A 21,289-nucleotide genomic window follows, 5' to 3' on the forward strand; every position below is an offset into this window, starting at 1 on the left:
AAGAAGCGATGCGAGTAGGGGGAAAAGAGAGGGAGGAAGAGAAATAGAGAGAGGCAAATAGCGACAGGCAGGCTGCGATCTCCAGCGGAGAAGGTCAGATTCGGAAATGTCACGGCCGTGATTGTTCCAGATTGAATAATTGGAGAGAAAAGCCGGCTGACAACCCAGGGGAAGGAGGGACGGTGGGGAGGGAGAGGAGGAACGGACGTGGGGAGAAGAACGAATAAAACCTCTAAACTGTCATTACAATCGCTGGGTTTCAATCCTCCACACACATGCATACGCAAATGAGGGGTCTTTTCAACGGCACGTAAACACGCGGCGGCGGGGAACGGAGCATCCAGACGTCTCTTCGCCTCTGTTTCTCGCGCAGATGGACGCGATGTGACAGATCGCTGCTCAGATAGCCGCCGCACTCCCCCAGAATATCAGCTGCCCGCGCACCCTGCGAGGGACCGTGTGTGTCAGTGTGGGCCAAATGTAGTTTGACAGGAAGCACCGGAAGGCAGGGGTAGGGGGGGGGCGGGGCTTGCGCTGCTCCGGACGGGACCTTGAGTAAAGGGGACACATTCTGCACACCCAGACTAACCAGGAACATATGGAAGTTTTGCCTGGTGGCAGCCTCGGGCGCAGACGGGCCAACAGAGACACGGCCGCGATGAGCCGGTGGCGCTTTTCCTGAGATTATGCAGGAATGTCACAGAGACAAATGAGCTTGCACTTAATGCCGCATACAACAACAAATGACTACAGTTTTGATTTTTAAATGATAAAACTGCTTAAACAAGCTCATTGTTTCTGCCTAAATGAATACATGCTAGGTAATTGCATGATTTGTATTATCTCAGGACTGTGACACAGTCAAATTGTAATAGAAACATGCATTTGCTTTGTGAAAAGGCTATGCAATTAAACATGAATTGAATTTTACTGAATTGGCTATCGCGTGCTAAGCAAAGGCAACAATCAGAAATGTTTTTATTGTTTTGAAGCGTAAAATAATTATTCCTCTGCTATTTCTCGCTGTCATAGGCTGGACCCTGTTTTGCAGGGCCGTCTGCCCTCTATTCCAGTGAAATCACAAAATGAAATGCAATCAATAAGCCTCTGTTACTGATATGCACTCCTGGCAAACAAATGCAAATATATATATATCAGGGTGTGAATTTATGGGTCGACAGCAATTCAATTTGAAACACAGCTCTATTCGATTTGACTCTTCTTTAAAGGTCACATATGTAAATAATTAAAAGAGAAAAGCAAAAAAATAAAAAATAAATAAATAGAAGATTGAAATGTTTATGAAAGCAATGATACCAGTAAAACAGCACTGTTTATCTAACAGCAAGGTTTCCATGCAGGTGAAAGGTAGGTGTTAAGTGACAGATGTTATTTAGTCTTTTAATGTCTTTAAATGTGGCATTATGTGTTATTGTAGTAGGCTATGTACACTACTATTCAAAAGTTTAGGGAATGATTTAGGGAAGAAATGATTACCTATATTCAGCAATGATGCATTACATTGATCAAAAGTGAAAGGAAAGACCCTTATACTGTTACAAAATATTTGTATTTCAAATGAATTGTCCTTTTGGAGTTTCTATTCATCAAAGAATGTTGAAAATATCAGTTTCCACAAAAATATTAAGCTGAACAACTATTTTCAACACTGATGATAATAATAATAATAATAATGATAAATGTTTCATCACCACCAAATCAGCATATTAGAATGATTGAAGACTGAAGAAATGCAAAAAAAAAAAAAACCCTTATAATAGATTAAAATAGAAAGAATTATTTTAAATTGATGTAACATTTCACAAATTTACAGTTTTTCTATATTTGGTGACCATGAGACTTTCAAAAAGATTTTAAAAAAATCTTACCGACCCAAACTTACGAACTTTTTATTGAATTAAAATTATAATATAATAAATTATATTATATATGAATTATAATATAATATAAATTTATGATATTCGAGTTGAAGTGTATCTATTCACAATTATTTTTTTCTTTCTAATCTCAGTTAGCCAAAAATAAATGTAAAATGCAAAAATGGAAATGGAAAATTTCTGGAAATATATATATATATATATATATATATATATATATATATATAAGAGACTTTAAAAAAAAATGTATATATATATAAATAATAATATATATAGATATACGTACATATACATACACACACACACATATATACTGTGTATATATATATATATATATATAAAATTCCAGAAATGAATTTTTAGCATTTTACATTTATTTTTGGCTAACTGAGATTAGAAAGAAAAAGTAATTGTGAATAGATACACCTCAACTCGAATATCATATATTTATATCACACGAGTCAAGACTGAAATCTTAGATTCGTTCCTGCTCACCATCATAATAGACAATGGCTCCCACGAGTTTGTCTTTCTTCAGCATAGGGAAGAGCTCCAGTGCTCTGCTCTTGCTCAGGACATAGCTGCTCTTCAGACAGTGTGATCCGGCAACCACGTCGTACATTTTAATGCCGGCCCAGTAATACGGCAGCTGCCACCACCTGGTTAGAACATGTCCAGTTACAATAACACACTATTACCCTCCGTTTCAGTTGACAAACATGGCTGAGAAAAATGAATTCAGCAAATGCACTGACTGCATTTAAATATACAAACAAGGATTTTGTGAGTCCTTCGCTGAAAGAAAGAAAAAGTAAACCAAGCTAAGCTGGTTTTCTAGTCAAAATGGTTCACCAGCCGGTCTGTTTGCTGTTTGGTAACCAGTTAAGGCTTTTTTTTTTATTACTAATTAAAATAGATATGGTTGAACATGGGCAAAATTGGATTTGTCCAAGTACCGCTAAGTCGTATATAGCACCTTGTGACATTTGTTTTATGTAAAAAAAAAATCTGACAGGCAAATGATGTAATCTTGAGGTTTCTCATTTCTGTGACCCTTTCACACTATTCTAGCTGCTTTAAATATCAGAGCAAGACATAAATGCCACGAGTAATTAGTAATGATGATGGTAAGGACAGGAAGATCCTTTAAAAACCCAGAATGACAAGGGGCAGAGACTGAGGAGGCGAGAGGTCCAGCATTGATCCACAGAATATCCGAACACCAACTGCTATACGGGTGACCATATGAAAGGTTCCGTGACATTTCTGTGAACTTATCAATGGATTTAAAAACTGTATTTTATGCATCTAGGATGTCTCCAGTTTTTCTATATTCTATAAGCCCTATATTGTATGTCCCTTCATTTTTTTCTCTGTCAATGAAGAGTGTTTATATTGTCTAGTTGACTGGTTTTCTTACTTGTAAACAGGAAGCATTATGGGTAAAGGTGCAGATAGGTGAGGGGCGATGTCCAGCAGATTGGCACGTTCATGAAGAGCCTCTTTTACCATCATGTACTGAGAAAGCAGAAATAAATTTGTTAATCAAAATTCCTGGGCCCAGAGAATTCATATACACATATTTTCAGGGTATGTAAACGAGGTGTAAATGTATGTAATTTACGTATGTTGTAGAAACAAAACATCAACATTTCCTCAATTAATGTTAACCACGGATGTTAATTTAGTCATAAATTCAAGAAACCCAACTCTAAAAACCCATAGGAACTGTTCAAGTGGTTGAATTATCTTCTTTTGGGTGCTTCTGACAACAAATGTTGATATATGCAATTAATATTAAATCAGTGTTATTTTAGAATCATTGAGATACTATTATAGTCATCATTAACATTTTAAATTAGATTTCTAGGTTTTATTTTAGTTTTAGTTAAAGTTTAGGTAATTTTGTTGTATGTTTTTTTTAAACATTTTTCATGAGTTAAATATGTCTGTATAGTTTTTATTAATTTTTATACCAGTTTTAGTTTTAGTTATTTTAGTACATCCATTTAAACTCAATGAAAATGAAAAAACTCAATGCCTAGGCAACAAGCTGAAATAAAATAAGTTTACATTTTTATATATTTTATTTACATTTTATATATTATATTTTTTATGCTTTAGGTTTTAGCTTTACCTAACTATAACAACCCTGCTTTAACCTCCTGAGACCCGAGAGTTTGCCTGGTGTGCATTTTATAATTTTTCTTGCTATTTGGGACAAGTAGGACCTAATAAGTATAATAACTAAAATTTGTTTTTGTACAGGAAGTAGTTTTTGCATAAAATGATGTCCTCATGCAAGGACAGTGGGTCTATCTTAACTACTTGAGACCTGAGTTTTGGTTTGGTGTGCTTTTAGATTTCTTAGCTTTTTGGGGTTAGGAGGGAGCAAGACATATAACCAGATATTATATTTGAACATGAAGCACTTTTTGAAAAAACAAAAAACAAAAAATTGTCTGTATGCACAGAAAACAATCAATACACCATTGTGTAAAAAAGTGCAAATCTATTTTTTTTTTACTGCATGAGCATTGTGCCTGAACATTTTTCATTGTTACTCTTGCATGCATAACTTCTGAAAATTGATATGGAAAACCAAAATAAATATAATAATGAAATATAATATCCATAATAATATATAATATCCACATAAAAAAAACATATCCAAAACAAATTGAAAATTTGATTTCTTTTTTGCAATGCTCCAAAATTTCTGCTTCTCCAAACTAGAAATGTTCTTTTTATCTGTGGGAACAGTGGATCACACTTAACCGGTGTGAAAGACTGTGTAACTGTTGCCCCTGAACCCTCCATGGGCTTTATTCGTGCCCAGGAGAGGTGCACCATTGGATGCGCAATTCTAAAAATCAGCCCATCTTTTTCAGGGTATTTTTTGATTTTCAGAGCTCCACCACGGTGGATATCGAGCAAGAGAGAGCGTATGTGTGTGTGTGTGCGCGCGATCGCGAGTGTGTGATGTGTGTGTAAAGCCTAGTTCACACTACATGATTTTAAAATGTCGGGCTGAACTGTGCAGTTCACACTACATGACTTGCTCTCAGTGAAATCATGAGTGTTCAAGTTGTTTAGCTGTTCACACCACACAACACAACGTGATTGATCCACAACAGGAGGTAACTCACTACACGAGTTAACAACGCACTATATAGAGATACAACCACGATCGGATGATAAGAGCATATCATTTGTGACTCAATGAGAGCTGTTTCAGTACTATAATACGGTCTAAATCCTGAAAATACTCAAACAAATAACGAGTTGACAACAACACGATTCTATCTGGTCTAGAAACCATGTTTTGTAACGAAAAACCACGCAATAAAACGAACCAGAAATGACGCGAAACTGCAGAGAAGAACACAACACGCGAATATGGACGTCAGACAGAAACTAGTGCTGCACACTGTTTGCTCGACGATATGCTCTGAGAAAAAAAAAATGCAAAAAAGAAAAAGTAAGATTTACCTGGTGTCCTCAACCCATGCGTTGCTATGATTGGCTGTACTCATGACATCACTGAGATTGAGTCGCGCGACTGCGCGAGATATCTAGCATGCTAGATATTTTTCTGAGCTCGGTGACCTGTCTGCGAGCTGTCTGCGAGCTGTCTTTGATGCGTTGTTGGCTCTTTCACACTAACTGATTGGCGAGCGTTAATCGTCCGCTAATCGCCCGCGATTTGCACGCGATAACACCCTGACTTGTCGGCGACTCAACGATTTGCAAATCGGGCTTAAATCGGGCTTAAAATCACGTAGTGTGAACTAGGCTTTAAGCGATAGCGAGTGAGTGAGCGAGCGAGAGAGAGAGAGAGAGAGTGCGCGCGTGTGTGTGTGTGTGCGAGTGAGCAAGTGTGTGTATGTGTGCATGCGCGATCGTGAGTGAAGCCCCGCCCCGTTGAGTGTGTGTGTGTGTGCGCGCGCTCGAGTGTGTGAGCCTGCCACGAAGCTCAATGCAACTACAAATTTTCATTTTTTTTGCAAGTTTCAACGAAGCTTAGTCCCAATGTCCACATATGGGGACATCAACTTTAGCAGCTTGGTAAATCTTTATTTTTACAAAATTTTGTCAAATGTGCATGCCGTTTCAAACATACAACACTATTATGCATAACTTAACAAGAATCAACAATGAAATGTTATTAGATTGTTTACCTTGTGGAAGTTTTGGTCTGGAGTGGCTGCGTGACATGTGACCTGTTTTCTCTGCCATCTTTAAATTATTTATGTTAATTTTTTTTCTCTTCTGACGCCACCAGATGGCAGTGTAAGTGTCCTCGTTTGTGAAAAACATGTTCCAGTCACACAGAATTAAGTATTATGCTGCACAGAACCAAAAATGTGATGTCCCCGTATGTGCACGCAGGGTCTCAGGAGGTTAAGTATGCAGTTTGTTTTTAAAGGGCCACTCCACCCATTTACATTAAGCATTCCATTGTTAGAAACCCAGTTATACTATTGAATGGTCGTGCAACACTCTCTCATTTTCCCCAGAGATGAGATAAATCTGCTATTTACCTTTTTCACTTCCTCCTGCAATGGGGCAAAAATCGTCATTTTTCGTCATTGTAGGAGGAAGTGTAAGAGAGGGGGGTTTCCGTAAAGACTACAAGCACTAGATCCCACCCTTTCAAACCCGCTCATAGGGGGTTGGGCCTATGCTAGACCAATCACAGATCAGTGCCAGTGCGTTTGATTTCACCAGCAGAAACGTTTTGAAAATATGGACGAAGGAACTGAACACGCAGACGGATGCATTACGGAGGATTGGGTTTACACATAGTGTCAGCCATCTTTTTTGGAAGCTAAGCTAGCAGGCTTTTGTTCTGTGGAGAAAGCCGAGTAGTAACTTTAGGGGTTACCGTCCTCTTTTTCCCGGACATGCCCGGCCGTCGATGTCCGGGATTCAGCTTTTGCTTTCTACAGTTGCCATTCATTGTTTACAAGCACAGCTTTTGTTTCAATCTAACTGAATTCATTCTGATTGGTGAATCTGAATGTAGTGAACGCTAAACATGTGATCGGTTTATGTGCGTTTTATCATTGCTAAGGCCGTGTGTCCACTAAAGCGCTTTTAGCCAGCTGAAAACGCTAGACGCTCTGCTGAAGACGCCGTGCTTTGGGCGCTTGAGAGCGTTTTGGCAGCGCAGCGTTTTTGCCGTTGAGAAGTTTCGTTGCTATGATACAGAATATCCGCAGCATGTTGTGACAGTTGGTCGGTGTGGTATTATTCCCGCCCCTCCTCCACTGTGATTGGACGGCTGGGTAAAAAGTGACAGTGATGAGTGCTGCGTTTTATCCAAAGTTGAACATTTTTCAACTCCCAGCGACCAGTAAAAAATGCTGGGCACTCGGCGCTTCAGTGTGAAAAAAACGCCTCATGGTGTTTAAAAAACGCGGCGCTCCCATTGAAAACAATTGAAAACATACGCCAGGCGCGTGGAAAAACGCTTTGGTGGACACACGGCCAAAGAAAATTCGAGATACGAAACCGGTAACTTGCGTCTCACAGCTGTCGCTCATCGGTAATCACGCCACCGGCCTCGCGCCGTTCTCCACACGGCCCTCACTCGTCCCGCTCGCCACAGTAAACATGATGAATGGCGACTGTTGAACGCAAAAGCCGAATCCCGGACATTTTTGGGTAGACTCATCACGGAGACTCACTAGTAGCCTAGACTTGTTGTTTACCAACTGCACGGTTACCAGTAGGCGTGGCCTAGGTCAGCGAAGCAAGTGCATTCTGGGAGTTGTTGTCTTTCATCCACATAAGCCAAAAATACATTTTATGTCTTTTCTCAGTCTAGAAAGCTCCAAATTCAAAAATAATTTCACATTTCTTCAACATAAATTACCCATTTTAAATACACATTCATCTTTCCAGAGATGGAGTGGCCCTTTAAATTTGGCCAACCACCAGTTTTGAGTGCTGTTATTTCCAATTAAAATGTACACATTCAAATAGTTGATGGTCAAGCTAAGTTTTAGTTATTCATTCTCGGGACTGATGCCTCAGATCCGCAGCTTCCTACTAAATGTTTGTGCTTCTCTCGGTCTGTCTGATAGTTGCTCAAAATGTCACAGTGGTGGCGTAAGAAGCCTTGCAATCCTTCTTCTAAATATTAGGGCCAAATAGGGAAAAATGGGGCCTTCACCTGCTCATAATCTAGTTTCATGATGGCTTTCTGCAGATAGCGGACTCCTCCGTGAATGAGCTTGGTGCTTCTGCTGCTGGTGCCCGATGAAAAATCGCTGCGTTCTACCATGGCGGTCTTCAGATCTGGACGAGGGGGCAGAAAGACAGGTAAGGAACAGATTAGACAATGCACTGGCATTTTAAGACCTTATGGTGCCAAATATTTAGACTGCGGCTGCTGTCATTTACATTTGGCTTTCTCCACTCTGTGAAATTACAACATGCTTATTGGACCAAGCACATTCTGTCTGGCCTCTAAAGCTGAATGAGAATAAAGCTTTTTGAAAACCCAATATAAATCATCACCTTTAAAAAAAACAATAATAAACTAAATGAACACTAAAAATGCGTATGGATCGGACTCAAACTGACCTGCACAATAAGCACACTAATACACAGTTAATATAAGTACGGTAATATTGCAAAACTTTGTCAAAAAAGTACATACTTCGTGTGACAGCATCTAAGGCACATCCTGAGCCCGTGGCTCCACCGCCCACCACCAAAATGTCAAACTCCTCTGTGTTTCGTAGTGATGAAAGCTGTTCCTCTCTTGTTGGGAGAGCATCTTTAAACGGCACCTTTAGCTCACCCTGCGCCTCAACATACGCTAGCCGGGCCTGAACACATCCAGCAGGTACAAAATGAAAACAGAAGATGTGTTCAAATGCATTACAATAGGCTTTAGGCTCTTTAAAGATACAATCTAGAATTGATATTCTATAAAATTAACTGTGCAACTTCATTTAAAATTCACAATTGTAGATTGGAACTTTTCATTAATCCATTTTTTAGACTGATCTTAAAAAATAATAATAATAATTAGATGTAAATTAAACTAGTTCAATTAGATTAATTAAACAAGACAATTACACCGATGTCTATACTAGTGAAACACTGAACATGCACTTTTCATTATAATCACATCCAGACAACATCAAATATATTTGATGAAACATTATGTTAGTCACCATGCCAAGACAAAAGAATTAAGTGGGATGCATTATTGGTAATCTCAAATTAGTGTTGAGATCTAGATCAGTTAGTTCAGTTCACATCTAGGTTTCAGTTAAGACAGTTAAAAACATTCAAATTAGCATTCATGACATGGTCACTCATTATGGCAAATTTACAAATTTGCACCTTTCATGTCATAACAGACAACATTATTTGATATTTTATCCTTATGCTTGATATCAGTTTAGGTTTTTAAACTCCCAAAATACAACTGCTTTTTTGATAAATCTCCTTATCAATAAAAGAAAATGGTCACACTTTAGTTTGTAGTTTGGGGAACACATATTCACTACAACTTTCCCTCAATAAACTCCCAATTTACCGCTTATTAATAGTTAAGGAAGTTCTTGTAATAGTTAAGTTTAGGAATGGGGGTACAATTAAAGGCTGTTTATTAGTACTTATAAAGCACACATTAATGCTTCATTATGCATGATCATGTTCTACATTCCCTAAAGGTATAATTCACCCAAAAATGTTAATTCTGTCATCATTTACTCACCCTCAAATTTCTTTCTTCTGCTGAACACAAAAGAAGATATTTTGAAGAATGTCAGTAACCAGACAGTTGATGGATCCCATTGGCTTCCATAGTATTTTTCCCCATACTGTGAAAGTCAATGGGGTCCATCAACTGTTTGGTTAATCACATTCTTCACATTATGTTCTTTTGTGTTCAGCATAAGAATAAAAAATATTACAGGATTTGAATAACTTGAGGGTAAGTAAATAATAACAGAATTTACTTCTTTTTTTTTTTTGTGAACTATCCCTTTAGGGGATATGAATATGTAGAATATGATCATGCAGAATGCTTTAAAGGGATAGTTCACTTTGAAATAAATTTTTGGTATGTTTTAGCTTACCTCAAGGACATCCAAGATGTAGGTGTCTTTCTTTCTGCAGTAGTTTTCAATTTTTATATTTTTAGGTCAAACCGTTCTTGTCTGTCAGTCATATAATGGAGGTCTATGGTCACCACCTCAAAGAGCAAGCACAGAGAAGTCCAATTTAAACATGATTTAATGACTCAGTACACATTGATGGCCTAAGACACAAAACAAGCAGTTTGTGTGAGGAAAAAGAACAGTATTTATACTGTATTGTTTTTACCTCTTGTAACCACAGGTAAAAACAATAAATATTGTTCGTTTTTCTCACACAAAGCGCTCGTTTCGTGTCTTAGGCCATCAATGTGTACTTACATTTAGGAGTCATTAAATCATGTTTAAATTTGGATTTCTCTGTTCATGCTCTTTGAGGTGGTGACCATAGACGTGCATTATATGACTGACCTACAAGAACGGTTTGACCTAAAAATATCAAAATTGAAACTACTGCGGAAACAAAGACACCTACATCTTGGATGCCCTTGAGGTAAGCTAAAACATACCAAAAATTTATTTCAAAGTGAACTATCCCGTTAAGTACTAATAACCAGCCAATAATACGCTAGTAATGCATGCTAATAAGCAACTAGTTAATAATGTGAATCGGTCCCCAAACTACATTTTTACTGAAAAAGTGTTTTTGCAAAGTCAGAAAAAAATGACACTATGAAATTGTGAATGAACAGCTGCCAATCTATCAGTCACATGAACGCCAAAAAAAGTCTCAGCCGTAAATTCAAAGGCAGAAAAAACAAGCTCGGGTAGAGCAAGGTGTCGAGGGTTTTAGCCATGATGAAACGTTTAATTCATTCTTTTCTTTAGCATTTGGCCTAAATGATTACATCAATCTGCCCCCAAAAGCCCGTAGGGTCCATTTGACTTGCAAATGACCAAATGAGCGCAGACATTTGCAATTTAGACAGTAATAGCATGTAAAAACAAGATTCAGTAATTAGTGTCTATTTCCAAGGACAGACATATTTAAAACATCCGCACACTATTAAGAGAGGCTGTCCTGCAATCAGGACAAGTGCATGACGGAAACAGAGAATTTCATGCAAATACGCAATCGGCCACCGCAGAGTGATACTTCAGTGAGAGTGTAACAGTGTCCTTGCCATAGAACAGACAAACACACACACACACTCAACAAATTAACATCACAATCTCAAAGATTAGCATCTGCCACATGCATGATTGCAAGCAATTTTTGGAAAGAAGATTCGTTCGTTCTCTTTTGACTTTTGCTTACCCATTTAGGCTGCATTGAGATGACACGAGGGACAAATAAACATAAATAAATGGAGAAACATCAGAACAAAAGTTTGTGTCAGTGAAACGCTTAACATGGGATGCAGATGAGACGTGAAGAAGGTGATCTGATTGACTGATGGTAAAGTCGTTGAGAAAGAAATCTCTGCAAATCATCTCAGTAAATTGAAAATTGACAGTTAAGAAAAATATCTAAACTCTAGATCTTCAATAACTGTTTTTTTCACCAAATTAATCGTGTAGTTACAATCTCCATGGCAACCACGTCCTTGAAAGAGCATAATTCTCTCGCTCCCTGGAGTTTCATTGGGATTGGAACAGTTGAGATGCAAGATAATGGACAAAATGGGTTTGGGAAGATTTAAATAAATGATGAGAGAGAAAATCAGGACTCCCATTGCTCTTCAAGAGTCTGTCTTTTTTTTTTCTTCATTTGTTTCAGAAAGCCTTGTTGATTATCTTAATCTACTTGACCTTCCGTTATTTGGTATAGCGTCTAAACAGACGAGACCCCTGGGGTTCTTACTAGTTTAAATACAGACAGAACATGGTGTGTGACACACTCCCTGATGGCGTGAATGGGGATCAGATTGTTCATGATTACATATTCAAGAGAGATCCTTTAAACAATGTGTGTATCACTGTTCAAGTGTAATCTCCCTTTAGCAAACAAAACCTGATTTTAATACGGTAGGGTTTGGAGTTTGGAGACCTGGCAATACCTAAAGGTACAAATGAGATTTGTAAATGTATCTGGATGTGCTATAGGTTTAGTCACATTCATGAAATCTGCTCCATGAGGTTGTTGACCACATGAAAACATAAATAAGCCTTCATGGATCATAATTAGGGAATAGTTACAAATAGATATAAATTGATAAAAAAAAAATACAAGGCCTGAGTTGTACTGTCCTATGTGACCCAATTATGTATCTTTAAGGTCGTGTGAACACACAGACAGAACATTCCTGTGTCAGGACCAGGCATGCTGCGGTACAGATGGGTGTGAACAGCTGTGCTCTGTGTATTCTGCACTATAACCTGTAGGAGTCACTGTATGGATGTGAAATGTGAAAACAAAATTCTTGGTTTTTGTCAAAAGAATTGGCCAATTTAACTTTACATTCAGACAGACTCGGAGTGACAACATTGGTGCCATTTACTGTAAATATATACCTGATTCTTCCTGTATTCAAAGAACTGTGATAGGCTGAAGGCTGTTGCTAAGGCTCCGCCCCCTATTAGGGTTCCTTTCACTGCCTTCCTGAAAGCCATTGATCCCTGAAACAGATTTAGAAGATTAATGCATAAATGCTTTTTGAAACATCCAGAGAACTTTTTTATTTGTCAAATATTGGGTCTACAGTATTTGTCTGCCCCCTTTCTGGTTTCTTGAAATGAAACTTAATTAACTAAAAAGAGCAATGCTCAAAAATATTTCATTACAAAATAATATAAGAGAGAGCGCAAATAAACATACACCTGCAATTCTGGTAATGAGGGGGCATATGTACATTATATAAGTCAGTCATATTGAGAAACTAAAAAAAGCACTGACTTCCCGGTCACATTCAATGACCTTGGCGTGATGTAAAACAAAACCTGTCACAGTTGCTCAGAACCTCCCTGGTGTTTGTGTCAAACTCACAACAGTCAACTGTCCAAGTTCAGTTTGTGTAAATGACTACTGTATGAATCCTAGAAAAGACAGGTTCTGGTGAAGGTCAAAGTAAACCTATAATATCTCGACTTGATGCAGGTAGGGATGCAAGTCATATCACTACATGATACTACAGGAAGTGAATGAGTCATTTTTTACTACACTGTTTGAATTCACGCCTGTCCCGCATGGCCTGTTTATGGCCAACCATGAGGAAGGGAGAGAGAGAGAGAGGAGCCACAATGTCTGAGAGGGATCTTACAAGTTATTATTTCACCAGTCATGAATATGAGAGTAGGCTTGACTGTAAACATTAAGACTGATTCTGGCCACATTCAATAATATGTTCAAAGTTTAAAACCCTTCATCAAATCATTTTCATTTTATTAGAAACAACAGAACAGAACAACAGAACACATATCTAAAAGTCAACAGTGAGAAGAATACAAACTCATGTACCGGTAATCTATGCAGTCCATCACATGATACTGACATCGAGTCAAATCATCACCGATCGAATTCATTGGAAATACACAGTAGCCAACGTAAAATCGATAACATAAAGCAATGCCTACAGTTATGAATTGTAAGTTGTGGAAAGGCATTGTGTACTTCAAATTAATTGACATACGAAGAATTGAGCAACAGTGGGTGGCTCGCACGCATCCAGGAATAGACAAACAAACGACGTAAATTAATACAGCAAAAAATATGGCGATACCCCTGTCTTTTACTTACTGATTTTGGCGACGGTGATGATGATGATTTCTAAAAAGGAAAATCATGGACAGTGAAGGTATCAACTGTTTCTGATTCAGGATTCCAGGAAGTACAATGACAGGAAGTATTTGACAGACAGGTGGATGGACAAATCAGTTTAGAGGATCCAAAGCTCTCGTCCAATCAAATTTAGGAAGGCGTTTACAGGCATCTAATTGTAGACGGCACGCATAATAGAAAAGCGTTTGACCATCTTTAAACACACCCTAAGACACCGATTAACTCACAGTATTCTACAGTTTATCTCCCAGTTAATCAGTAGAAGTTAACAACACATTCATTTAGATTGTATTGCACATGACATATGTGTTATAACATATGTATAGCCTACAGCTATAACTTTCTCTATTATGTAAGTTAATGTTGAACAATAGCTAAACTGAGACACTGTATAGGACTGCGTGTATTTTGGGAATTTTTTCAATTTTGTTTCAGAGGGTTCGTCACACGGCTTTGTTTTATCGTGTCAGTTGCACAGGTGAGACTTTCAGCCTAAAAACGTTCAGCGCGACCGCATCAGGCGTCACGGAGTTGGAAGCTGCTGACGTAGCGATGACGCAGCTCGTTTCAGTCCAAACAAAGTTGCCTCTGTTACAGCGGGATTCCCTTCTCACAATGGAAACCCTTCACCGCTCAGACAGAGCAACGGAATCAGATGAAACGCATCCTAAGCTATTGAAACTTTCCCTAAGCATGATACAGGTCAAAAAACAGATATGGCGTCACTATTTTGAACTGTTCTTGTCCTAAATCCGTAGATTCAAAGCGATAATCAGATTTAATCCGTTATAATGCGAAATATTGTATTTTTATTAGGCCTATATATTTTTATCGTTTTGTTTATGAGCAAATAAGACTCATTTATAGATTTTCCTCGCATCAACTATATATTGCATTAAATTCATGTAATTTTTCACTGTAATTTTATTTTTTTATTGAAGTTTTAATTTGTTGTTTTCTTTTCTTTTTTAAATGTGTGTTGAAAATAAGAACATTTCATTTACCAGCAATAATCGCTGCATGCCTTTATGAATGCGATAAAACGGACGATAGAGTCGTTGATGTGCTATATTTATGCTGACTGCATGGCGCTTCCCCAAAATAGTACAACAAAAACCACTTCATTGATTTAAATCATCATGAGATATGATCTCTTGTAGGTGGTTTCTATATTTGGAAATGATTTGAAATAATGTGTTGGAAATTCATCTCATTTGACCCAGTGGACAGTCCCGCATATGCAAACGCGCAGAGGATTGAATTGCGCGCAGTGCGCAATGAGCGAGCTGAAGAACAGTCCCTCTGTCCACTGATCAGCGCGCGTCAAGCGATGACGCACCTGACGTCACTCCCTCATAGCACGTGGGCTGTGGCATTCAGAGTTCTCATAAACAAAGGCACATTGCGCTCGGGCTCCAGTCTCCACGAGCAGTCGAAGGAGTAAGGTGCGCAAAGGCATCGGCTCTCCATGCAAACGGAACTTCTATCAACAGGAACAGCTACATGGATACATCATTTGCAACTCTTATAGTGACTTGAGGTATGTAACAGAGAATAGATCCACCAATAAAACTGTTTAAAATGCTTTTCAGAATGTTTGGCAAGATTTTAAAGCAATATATATATATAATAAATACATGACCGTTTCTTAACTTTATAGCTATTCATTTTTTTTTTTTTAGTTTTGAACCTTTAAAACAATAATTTTATTATTTTAATATTTAATATTACCAGCACAGTTAAGGTAGATCTAGTTTTATCTAGTTGATGTGCCTTGATCTCACAAAAATATAAAGTAACTCGCACTGTCATTCTTAAAGCATTGTAGATCTTAATACTTGGAAGAAAAAAAAATCCTGATAAAATATTTCTTTCACAGAAAAGCAAAAGAACGGAAAGACACGCTTCTGACATCAACCTGCGATTGTTCCACGAGAGATATAAGTAGCAGGTGTGCGGAGGTAAACTAAAGCAGGCCAGGGAAACGCATGTCATAAAGTTTGCATACTTTCCGATGGAAATTGTGTTTCAATCTTATACGCATAAAGTTAACAGTGGGAATGAATACATTTTTTTTTATTTTAATATTATTTTAGTTTAGTATTAAGCTATAAACATGTGAACAAATGTCACCCTGCCAAAGAAAGCCATTACAATTGAGTTCTCTAACACTGCAGCCATGCCCTGCGTCCAGGCTCAGTATGGGACATCACCTCCAGGAGCCAGCCCTGCATCTCAGAGTTACAGCTACAACGCCACGGGAGAGTACAACTGCGACTTCTTAACACCGGAGTTTGTCAAGTTTAGCATGGACCTGACTAACGCAGAGATAGCTGTCACTTCCTCGCTCCCCAGTTTCAGCACCTTTGTGGACACCTACAGTTCCAGCTACGACGTGAAGCCTCCCTGCCTCTACCAAATGTCCCACTCTGGGGATCAGCTGTCCATCAAGGTGGAGGAGATACCCGCACACAGCTACCATCCGCAGCAGCAGCAGCACCACCATCATCACCACCATCATCATCAACCGCACCAGGCTGAGGAGAGCATACCCCACACCGGACCTTTGTACTATAAACCATCCTCCCCAAACATCTCCCAATCGCCCAGTTTCCCCGCGCCTCCACACCACACGTGGGAAGACAGCGGGTCCCTTCACAGCTTTCATCAGAACTACCTTGCGACTTCACACATGATAGACCAGCAGAGGAAAAACGCGATGTCTCGGTTGTTCTCGTTCAAGCAGTCTCCCGCTGACACGCCGATGTCAAGCTGCCAGATGCGCTTTGATGGGTCTCTGCACGTGTCCATGGGCCCGGACACCCAGGGTGCGCATCGCGCGCTGGACAGTTTTGCTTTAGCGGGACCTCCGAGGAAACAGCACGCTGTGGGTTTACCCCATTCGCTTAACGTCGGACATCCCTTACTGGAAAGCCCGGTGGCCTCACCCCAGGCAAGAGGATCTCCGTCCAGCGAGGGTTTGTGCGCTGTGTGCGGGGACAACGCCGCCTGCCAGCACTACGGGGTGCGCACATGCGAGGGGTGCAAAGGATTCTTCAAGGTACAAGTTCAACACTTATTAACCAATTAGAGACATCATGTGTTTATTTTGCGCAAGGGTATATTGTATAGTTCATGGATACATTTGCAGTCCAAAGATATTTGAACGAAAAGAAGCATGGTTTAAAACTGGCTCTACAGTATTTATCTCAGTTGTATTGAATTGACCCCATATGCACCTAGGGACACCTCCGTTCATCTCCGCCACCATTACTTTCGTCTAGAATTAAATTGGTTTGCGCTGAGAGTCGAATCGCGCCTAACCGAGCGTAACGGAACTCCCAGCGGTGACATTAAGACAGCTCTTTATGTCACCACCGTGATAGAATAATCTCGCTAATCCGACAAGAGGGGTCGCGGAGAGAGCGTCGGGGGACCCCAAATTATGGCTGCCCACGGATCTGTATTTACCGAATGTCTGCTTTGTCCGGCCCTTGAATGTATTACGCAGCTTTGGGTTGGAGTGCAGGGTTTGAGTGTCCTATTCTATTGTAACTTCACACTGTGATTGCAGTTCAAGTTGTTGCAATGCGAATTGAGTAGATTTACATGCAATTAAAACATGTGCTGTTCCTTTCTAGCGCACCGTGCAGAAAAACGCCAAATACGTCTGTCTGGCAAACAAAAACTGTCCTGTGGATAAAAGGCGGCGAAATCGATGCCAGTATTGCCGTTTTCAAAAGTGCCTGGTCGTAGGGATGGTAAAGGAAGGTAATGTCACGCACTTTTTCTGTTTTGTAGGTGATTTCATTCAAGTTGAGCCTGTCAGAGATGTTTCATATTGTAGTGTTTATAACCAATATTTTTGTTTTTACAGTTGTGAGAACAGCCAGTTTAAAAGGCCGAAGAGGTCGCCTCCCCTCCAAACCTAAAAGCCCGCAGGACATCCCTGTCTCTATGACACCCGTCAATCTCCTGAACGCCCTAGTGAGAGCGCATATAGACTCCAACCCCTCTATGGCCCGGCTGGACTACTCTAAAGTGAGCACAATTTAACGCATGCAATTATTTCAAATTCAATGACCAATTTCAGAAGTGATAATAATACAATGGTAAATTGTGAGAGATTAATTCACACATTATAAGAGTCGCCTTTGCTAATACTATTTTTAAATTGTATTAAATCCTAGTTTCAGACGAGTCCAGAGTATCACAGTGCAGGAGATGAATCTCTGCACATCCAGCAGTTCTACGATCTCCTCACTGCTTCAATGAGCATCATTCGCGGATGGGCCGAAAAAATCCCCGGGTTTACTGACCTTCCCAAATGCGACCAGGAACTACTTTTCGAGTCAGCCTTCCTTGAACTTTTTGTGCTGCGACTGGCTTACAGGTATGTACATGACAAATACAACTCATTGTTTGTTTATAAATACTTTTCGAAAGACGAATCATTTGACCATTTTTTTTTCCTCAGATCTAACCTGGCAGAGGACAAACTTGTTTTTTGCAATGGTGTGGTTTTACACAAATTGCAGTGTGTGCGAGGCTTTGGGGAGTGGATCGACTCTATTGTTGAGTTTTCTTCTAACCTTCAGAGCATGAGCATAGATGTCTCTGCCTTCTCCTGCATAGCCGCTCTCACCATAGTAACAGGTAAGACATGTCTGACCTTTTCCAAGTGATCCACAGAATATCCAGCATGCTTCAGACCTCTGACTGGTTGTTTTTTTTTATCCTCGTAGAGAGACATGGACTAAAAGAGCCCAAGAAAACAGAAGACCTTCAAACCAAGCTAATAAACTGTCTGAAGGATCAAGTGTCCTGCAGTGGTGAATTGTCGAAACTTCTGGAGAAACTGCCGGAGGTGCGCGCGCTGTGCACGCAGGGACTGCAGCGCATCTTTTACTTGAAACTGGAGGATTTGGTTCCCACGCCTGCGATCATTGACAAGCTTTTTCACGATACTCTGCCGTTCTGAACATTCGACTGAACTGCGACGGGTTCATAAAACTTTGATGATTCCTCCATGTGTCGGACTTGAAGAAATGAAACTGGCGGATGGTAGCCTATTTTATAACGTTCGGAGCGCGCGCTGCCTGGGACAGTCCTGTTCAAGAGAACCGCGGAGGAAATAAATTATTCAGATATTCAAAAAATTGAGGATAAAATAAAGGACTATTCTTATGCTTGTTTAAAATGTGTTCAGTTATATACTGAAAAAAAATGCCGCGTGGTGGAAATGTATTTGTATTGTTACGCGTCATATTGTTTATGTTCCCTGCAAAGCGTTTATAACTTTACAAGTGTCATGCAAAATGTAGCCTAATGATTTAAGAGATCAAATCATTCCGCCAAGGTACTTTATTAACCACTATCTAAGTCATTCTGCATTATAGTATCAGAGTGCACATAGGATTTTTAAAACTGCAACATTTCAGACTTCAGAGTGGATACAGACATATATAGCACGTTTTTGTGTTTATGATTTTGAGTAGTGAATTATATTGTTATGAAGACATGAATCGCTTTTTTACAGTTCAGACAGTATGCATGTAATTCGTTGAGCTATTACATTTCTCCAGCACTTTGTATTAATTTCATATTGAAATAGGCTAATGTCCATGAGGTTTACGTGCAACTGGTTTCAAATTCTTAACACTATGCTTATATATTTCAGATCATTGTTTTCTATGATGTTATGGATTTTGCACTGCATTCTATGTTAAGCTTCTCTCATCTAGTGTATTTGCTGAATAAACCTAACTATTATATATTTTATCTCGTTTTGTCAATAAGATCACTTTCGATGTAGGCTATATGTTCAATTAAAATTTTCGAATTTGCTTATGAAAGTTTTTTTTTATTCTAGAGAAGTACTTCAGCCTTACATCATTTCATTAATTCCTAAAACGAAAAAAACATATTTTCGGAGGCGATATTTGTATTGGCAGCTTCGAATAATTTTAGAATGAAATTACCTCCTAATGTTTCAAAGACAAAGGGAAAAAAGGCATCAAATAAAATAACGTTCATGACCAAAATTATTTAAGAAGGACAACGGATTTAAAATGTAGGCTAGAATTAAATTTACGACTGATCGTTTTTAAATTATTTCGAAGTCAGCGACCAAATTATTTTCTTTATTAATAGGCTACTTATTTGCAAGTTTCACTAATAGCCAACTTATAGGCTATACCCCAAATTATCACGAAGATTTTGTAGCAACACAGTGCTGTAGCCTATGAAATTACGCGGATAACGGCAGGTCCGTCTCTCAGTGTAGCCTGAACTTTTTAAAAGGTCATATCTATATTGAACAGTGGAAAGAACAAAACAGAATCAGGATGCAACAGCCTGTGAATCATTTCAAATGAGAGTGGAAACATCGCGTTGACATCGTTACGATTTTTTGTGCAACACCAGAATAAGGCGCATAAATTATAGGATACAAAAATTCCGATTTGCAGAATCAATACTTTTACACAAAGGATGTGCAAATGGATTTTAAGCTGAAGTAAAGCAGAGATATGAAGTCGACCAAACTCACTGTCAGAGTCTCTTTTAGTATGGAGTCTCTCTCATTATGTGGGTGATAAAGAAACAAATGACATCACTCAATTAAACACAGATGTTGCTAGTTCTGTTTGGTCTTGACATTCAGTTTAACCATTAAATGCATCTTGAAGACATTTTTCATTTAATTGTGAGCCTGTGCAAATGTCCCAAGCCAGATTTCAGTTTGTTAAATGAATGATGGTCATTCCTTGTTTCAAGATTAGATTTCTTCCCTCCGAACAAAGTATCATTTAATTATGGGATGGAAACAAATCAATAGTTTTGTCTACTGTTTAATTTATAGATGTATTTTGAAGATATAGCTGAAAAAAAGTTTAATCAGATTTTCTAGTGAAAATGTAGCCTATCTTTAAATGTTTTGATCCTAGAAAGCAATCAACATTTTAGACGGAGTTTTCTCCACTAAATTTAATTCTGAGATGTAATAACTCAAAATAATAATAAAAAAGATCATAAGAATGGTTACACTTTATTGTAGTCTGTGTTGGAGTGTAATTATGCATTTAAAGACTGTGTAATAATAAATAACTAAATGTACTTAGGTCTAAAGGATTAGGGTTTGGTTTAGGGTTAATTATGCATAATCTAGTTATTACATGTAACATTTGTAACAAGGACACTGCAAAATAAAGCGTTACCAAATAGTTCAAATGCAATAACAGTTCAAATGTTTGGTAATGAACACATTAACATATTCCAAGTCTCAATCATTAAACATTCCTTCAGCTTAGGCGTTTCTCTCCAGGTGTCAGGTCTCTGTACTGTGATATCGCCCCCCGGTGCCCCCACCTCTTTGAGGATGGGAATATTGATTTATATTTTGTAGAAAGGCCTTATAAAAATGATCACATACACGAAAGGGATTCATGAGCCCAAGATCAATAGACATCCTGTTTCTCAATGCTTTGGACCATCACTGACTGTGAAATGTTAAAATAAAGAAATCAATATTATCTGAGAAATGTCACATT

The 21,289-nt window shown here is 38.7% G+C and overlaps 2 protein-coding genes across 6 annotated transcripts in view; one reads left to right on the forward strand and one right to left on the reverse strand.

Annotated features, from left to right (window-relative positions):
* The window catches only part of gpd2 (glycerol-3-phosphate dehydrogenase 2 (mitochondrial)), a 55,051-nt gene that overhangs the window by 23,374 nt on the left and 10,388 nt on the right, over nt 1-21,289 (reverse strand). For 2 of the 5 annotated variants that reach the window (XR_005625249.2, XM_039689264.2), the window contains exons 1-7: nt 13,698-13,847; nt 12,476-12,580; nt 11,280-11,288; nt 8,569-8,740; nt 8,080-8,204; nt 3,319-3,416; nt 2,394-2,557 (exon numbers count right to left, since the gene is read on the reverse strand). Coding sequence is in view for 4 of the 5 variants with exons in the window: in XM_039689264.2 (XP_039545198.2) it covers nt 2,394-2,557; nt 3,319-3,416; nt 8,080-8,204; nt 8,569-8,740; nt 11,280-11,288; nt 12,476-12,574 (667 nt within the window). In the remaining variant the exon portion in view is untranslated. Of the gene's footprint in view, nt 1-2,393; nt 2,558-3,318; nt 3,417-8,079; nt 8,205-8,568; nt 8,741-11,279; nt 11,289-12,475; nt 12,581-13,697; nt 13,848-21,289 lie in introns of those variants that run through there. The other 3 variants (XM_089133861.1, XM_039689265.2, XM_089133862.1) reach the window with 3 other exon arrangements.
* Nucleotides 15,261-19,561, forward strand: nr4a2b (nuclear receptor subfamily 4, group A, member 2b). The gene is made up of 8 exons (XM_039689000.2): nt 15,261-15,279; nt 15,619-15,700; nt 15,917-16,800; nt 17,381-17,510; nt 17,617-17,780; nt 17,930-18,132; nt 18,217-18,395; nt 18,485-19,561. Exons 3-8 carry the CDS (start codon nt 15,919-15,921, stop codon nt 18,718-18,720), a joined length of 1,794 nt encoding a protein of 597 aa, XP_039544934.1. The 5' UTR covers nt 15,261-15,279; nt 15,619-15,700; nt 15,917-15,918; the 3' UTR covers nt 18,721-19,561.

The sequence above is a fragment of the Pimephales promelas genome, chromosome 8 (genome assembly GCF_988280905.1).
Source record: "Pimephales promelas chromosome 8, fPimPro1.hap1.1, whole genome shotgun sequence".
Classification (NCBI taxonomy): Eukaryota; Metazoa; Chordata; class Actinopteri; order Cypriniformes; family Leuciscidae; genus Pimephales; species Pimephales promelas.

What these genes read in the sequence shown, in the direction of transcription:
- nr4a2b (XM_039689000.2), top strand. Translation starts at nt 15,919, where the DNA reads ATGCCCTGCGTCCAGGCTCAGTATGGGACATCACCTCCAGGAGCCAGC. An exon ending in CCCGGCTGGACTACTCTAAA is followed by an intron (nt 17,781 to 17,929) that starts GTGAGCACAATT and finishes ATTAAATCCTAG; the next exon opens with TTTCAGACGAGTCCAGAGTA. An exon ending in CGCTCTCACCATAGTAACAG is followed by an intron (nt 18,396 to 18,484) that starts GTAAGACATGTC and finishes TTATCCTCGTAG; the next exon opens with AGAGACATGGACTAAAAGAG.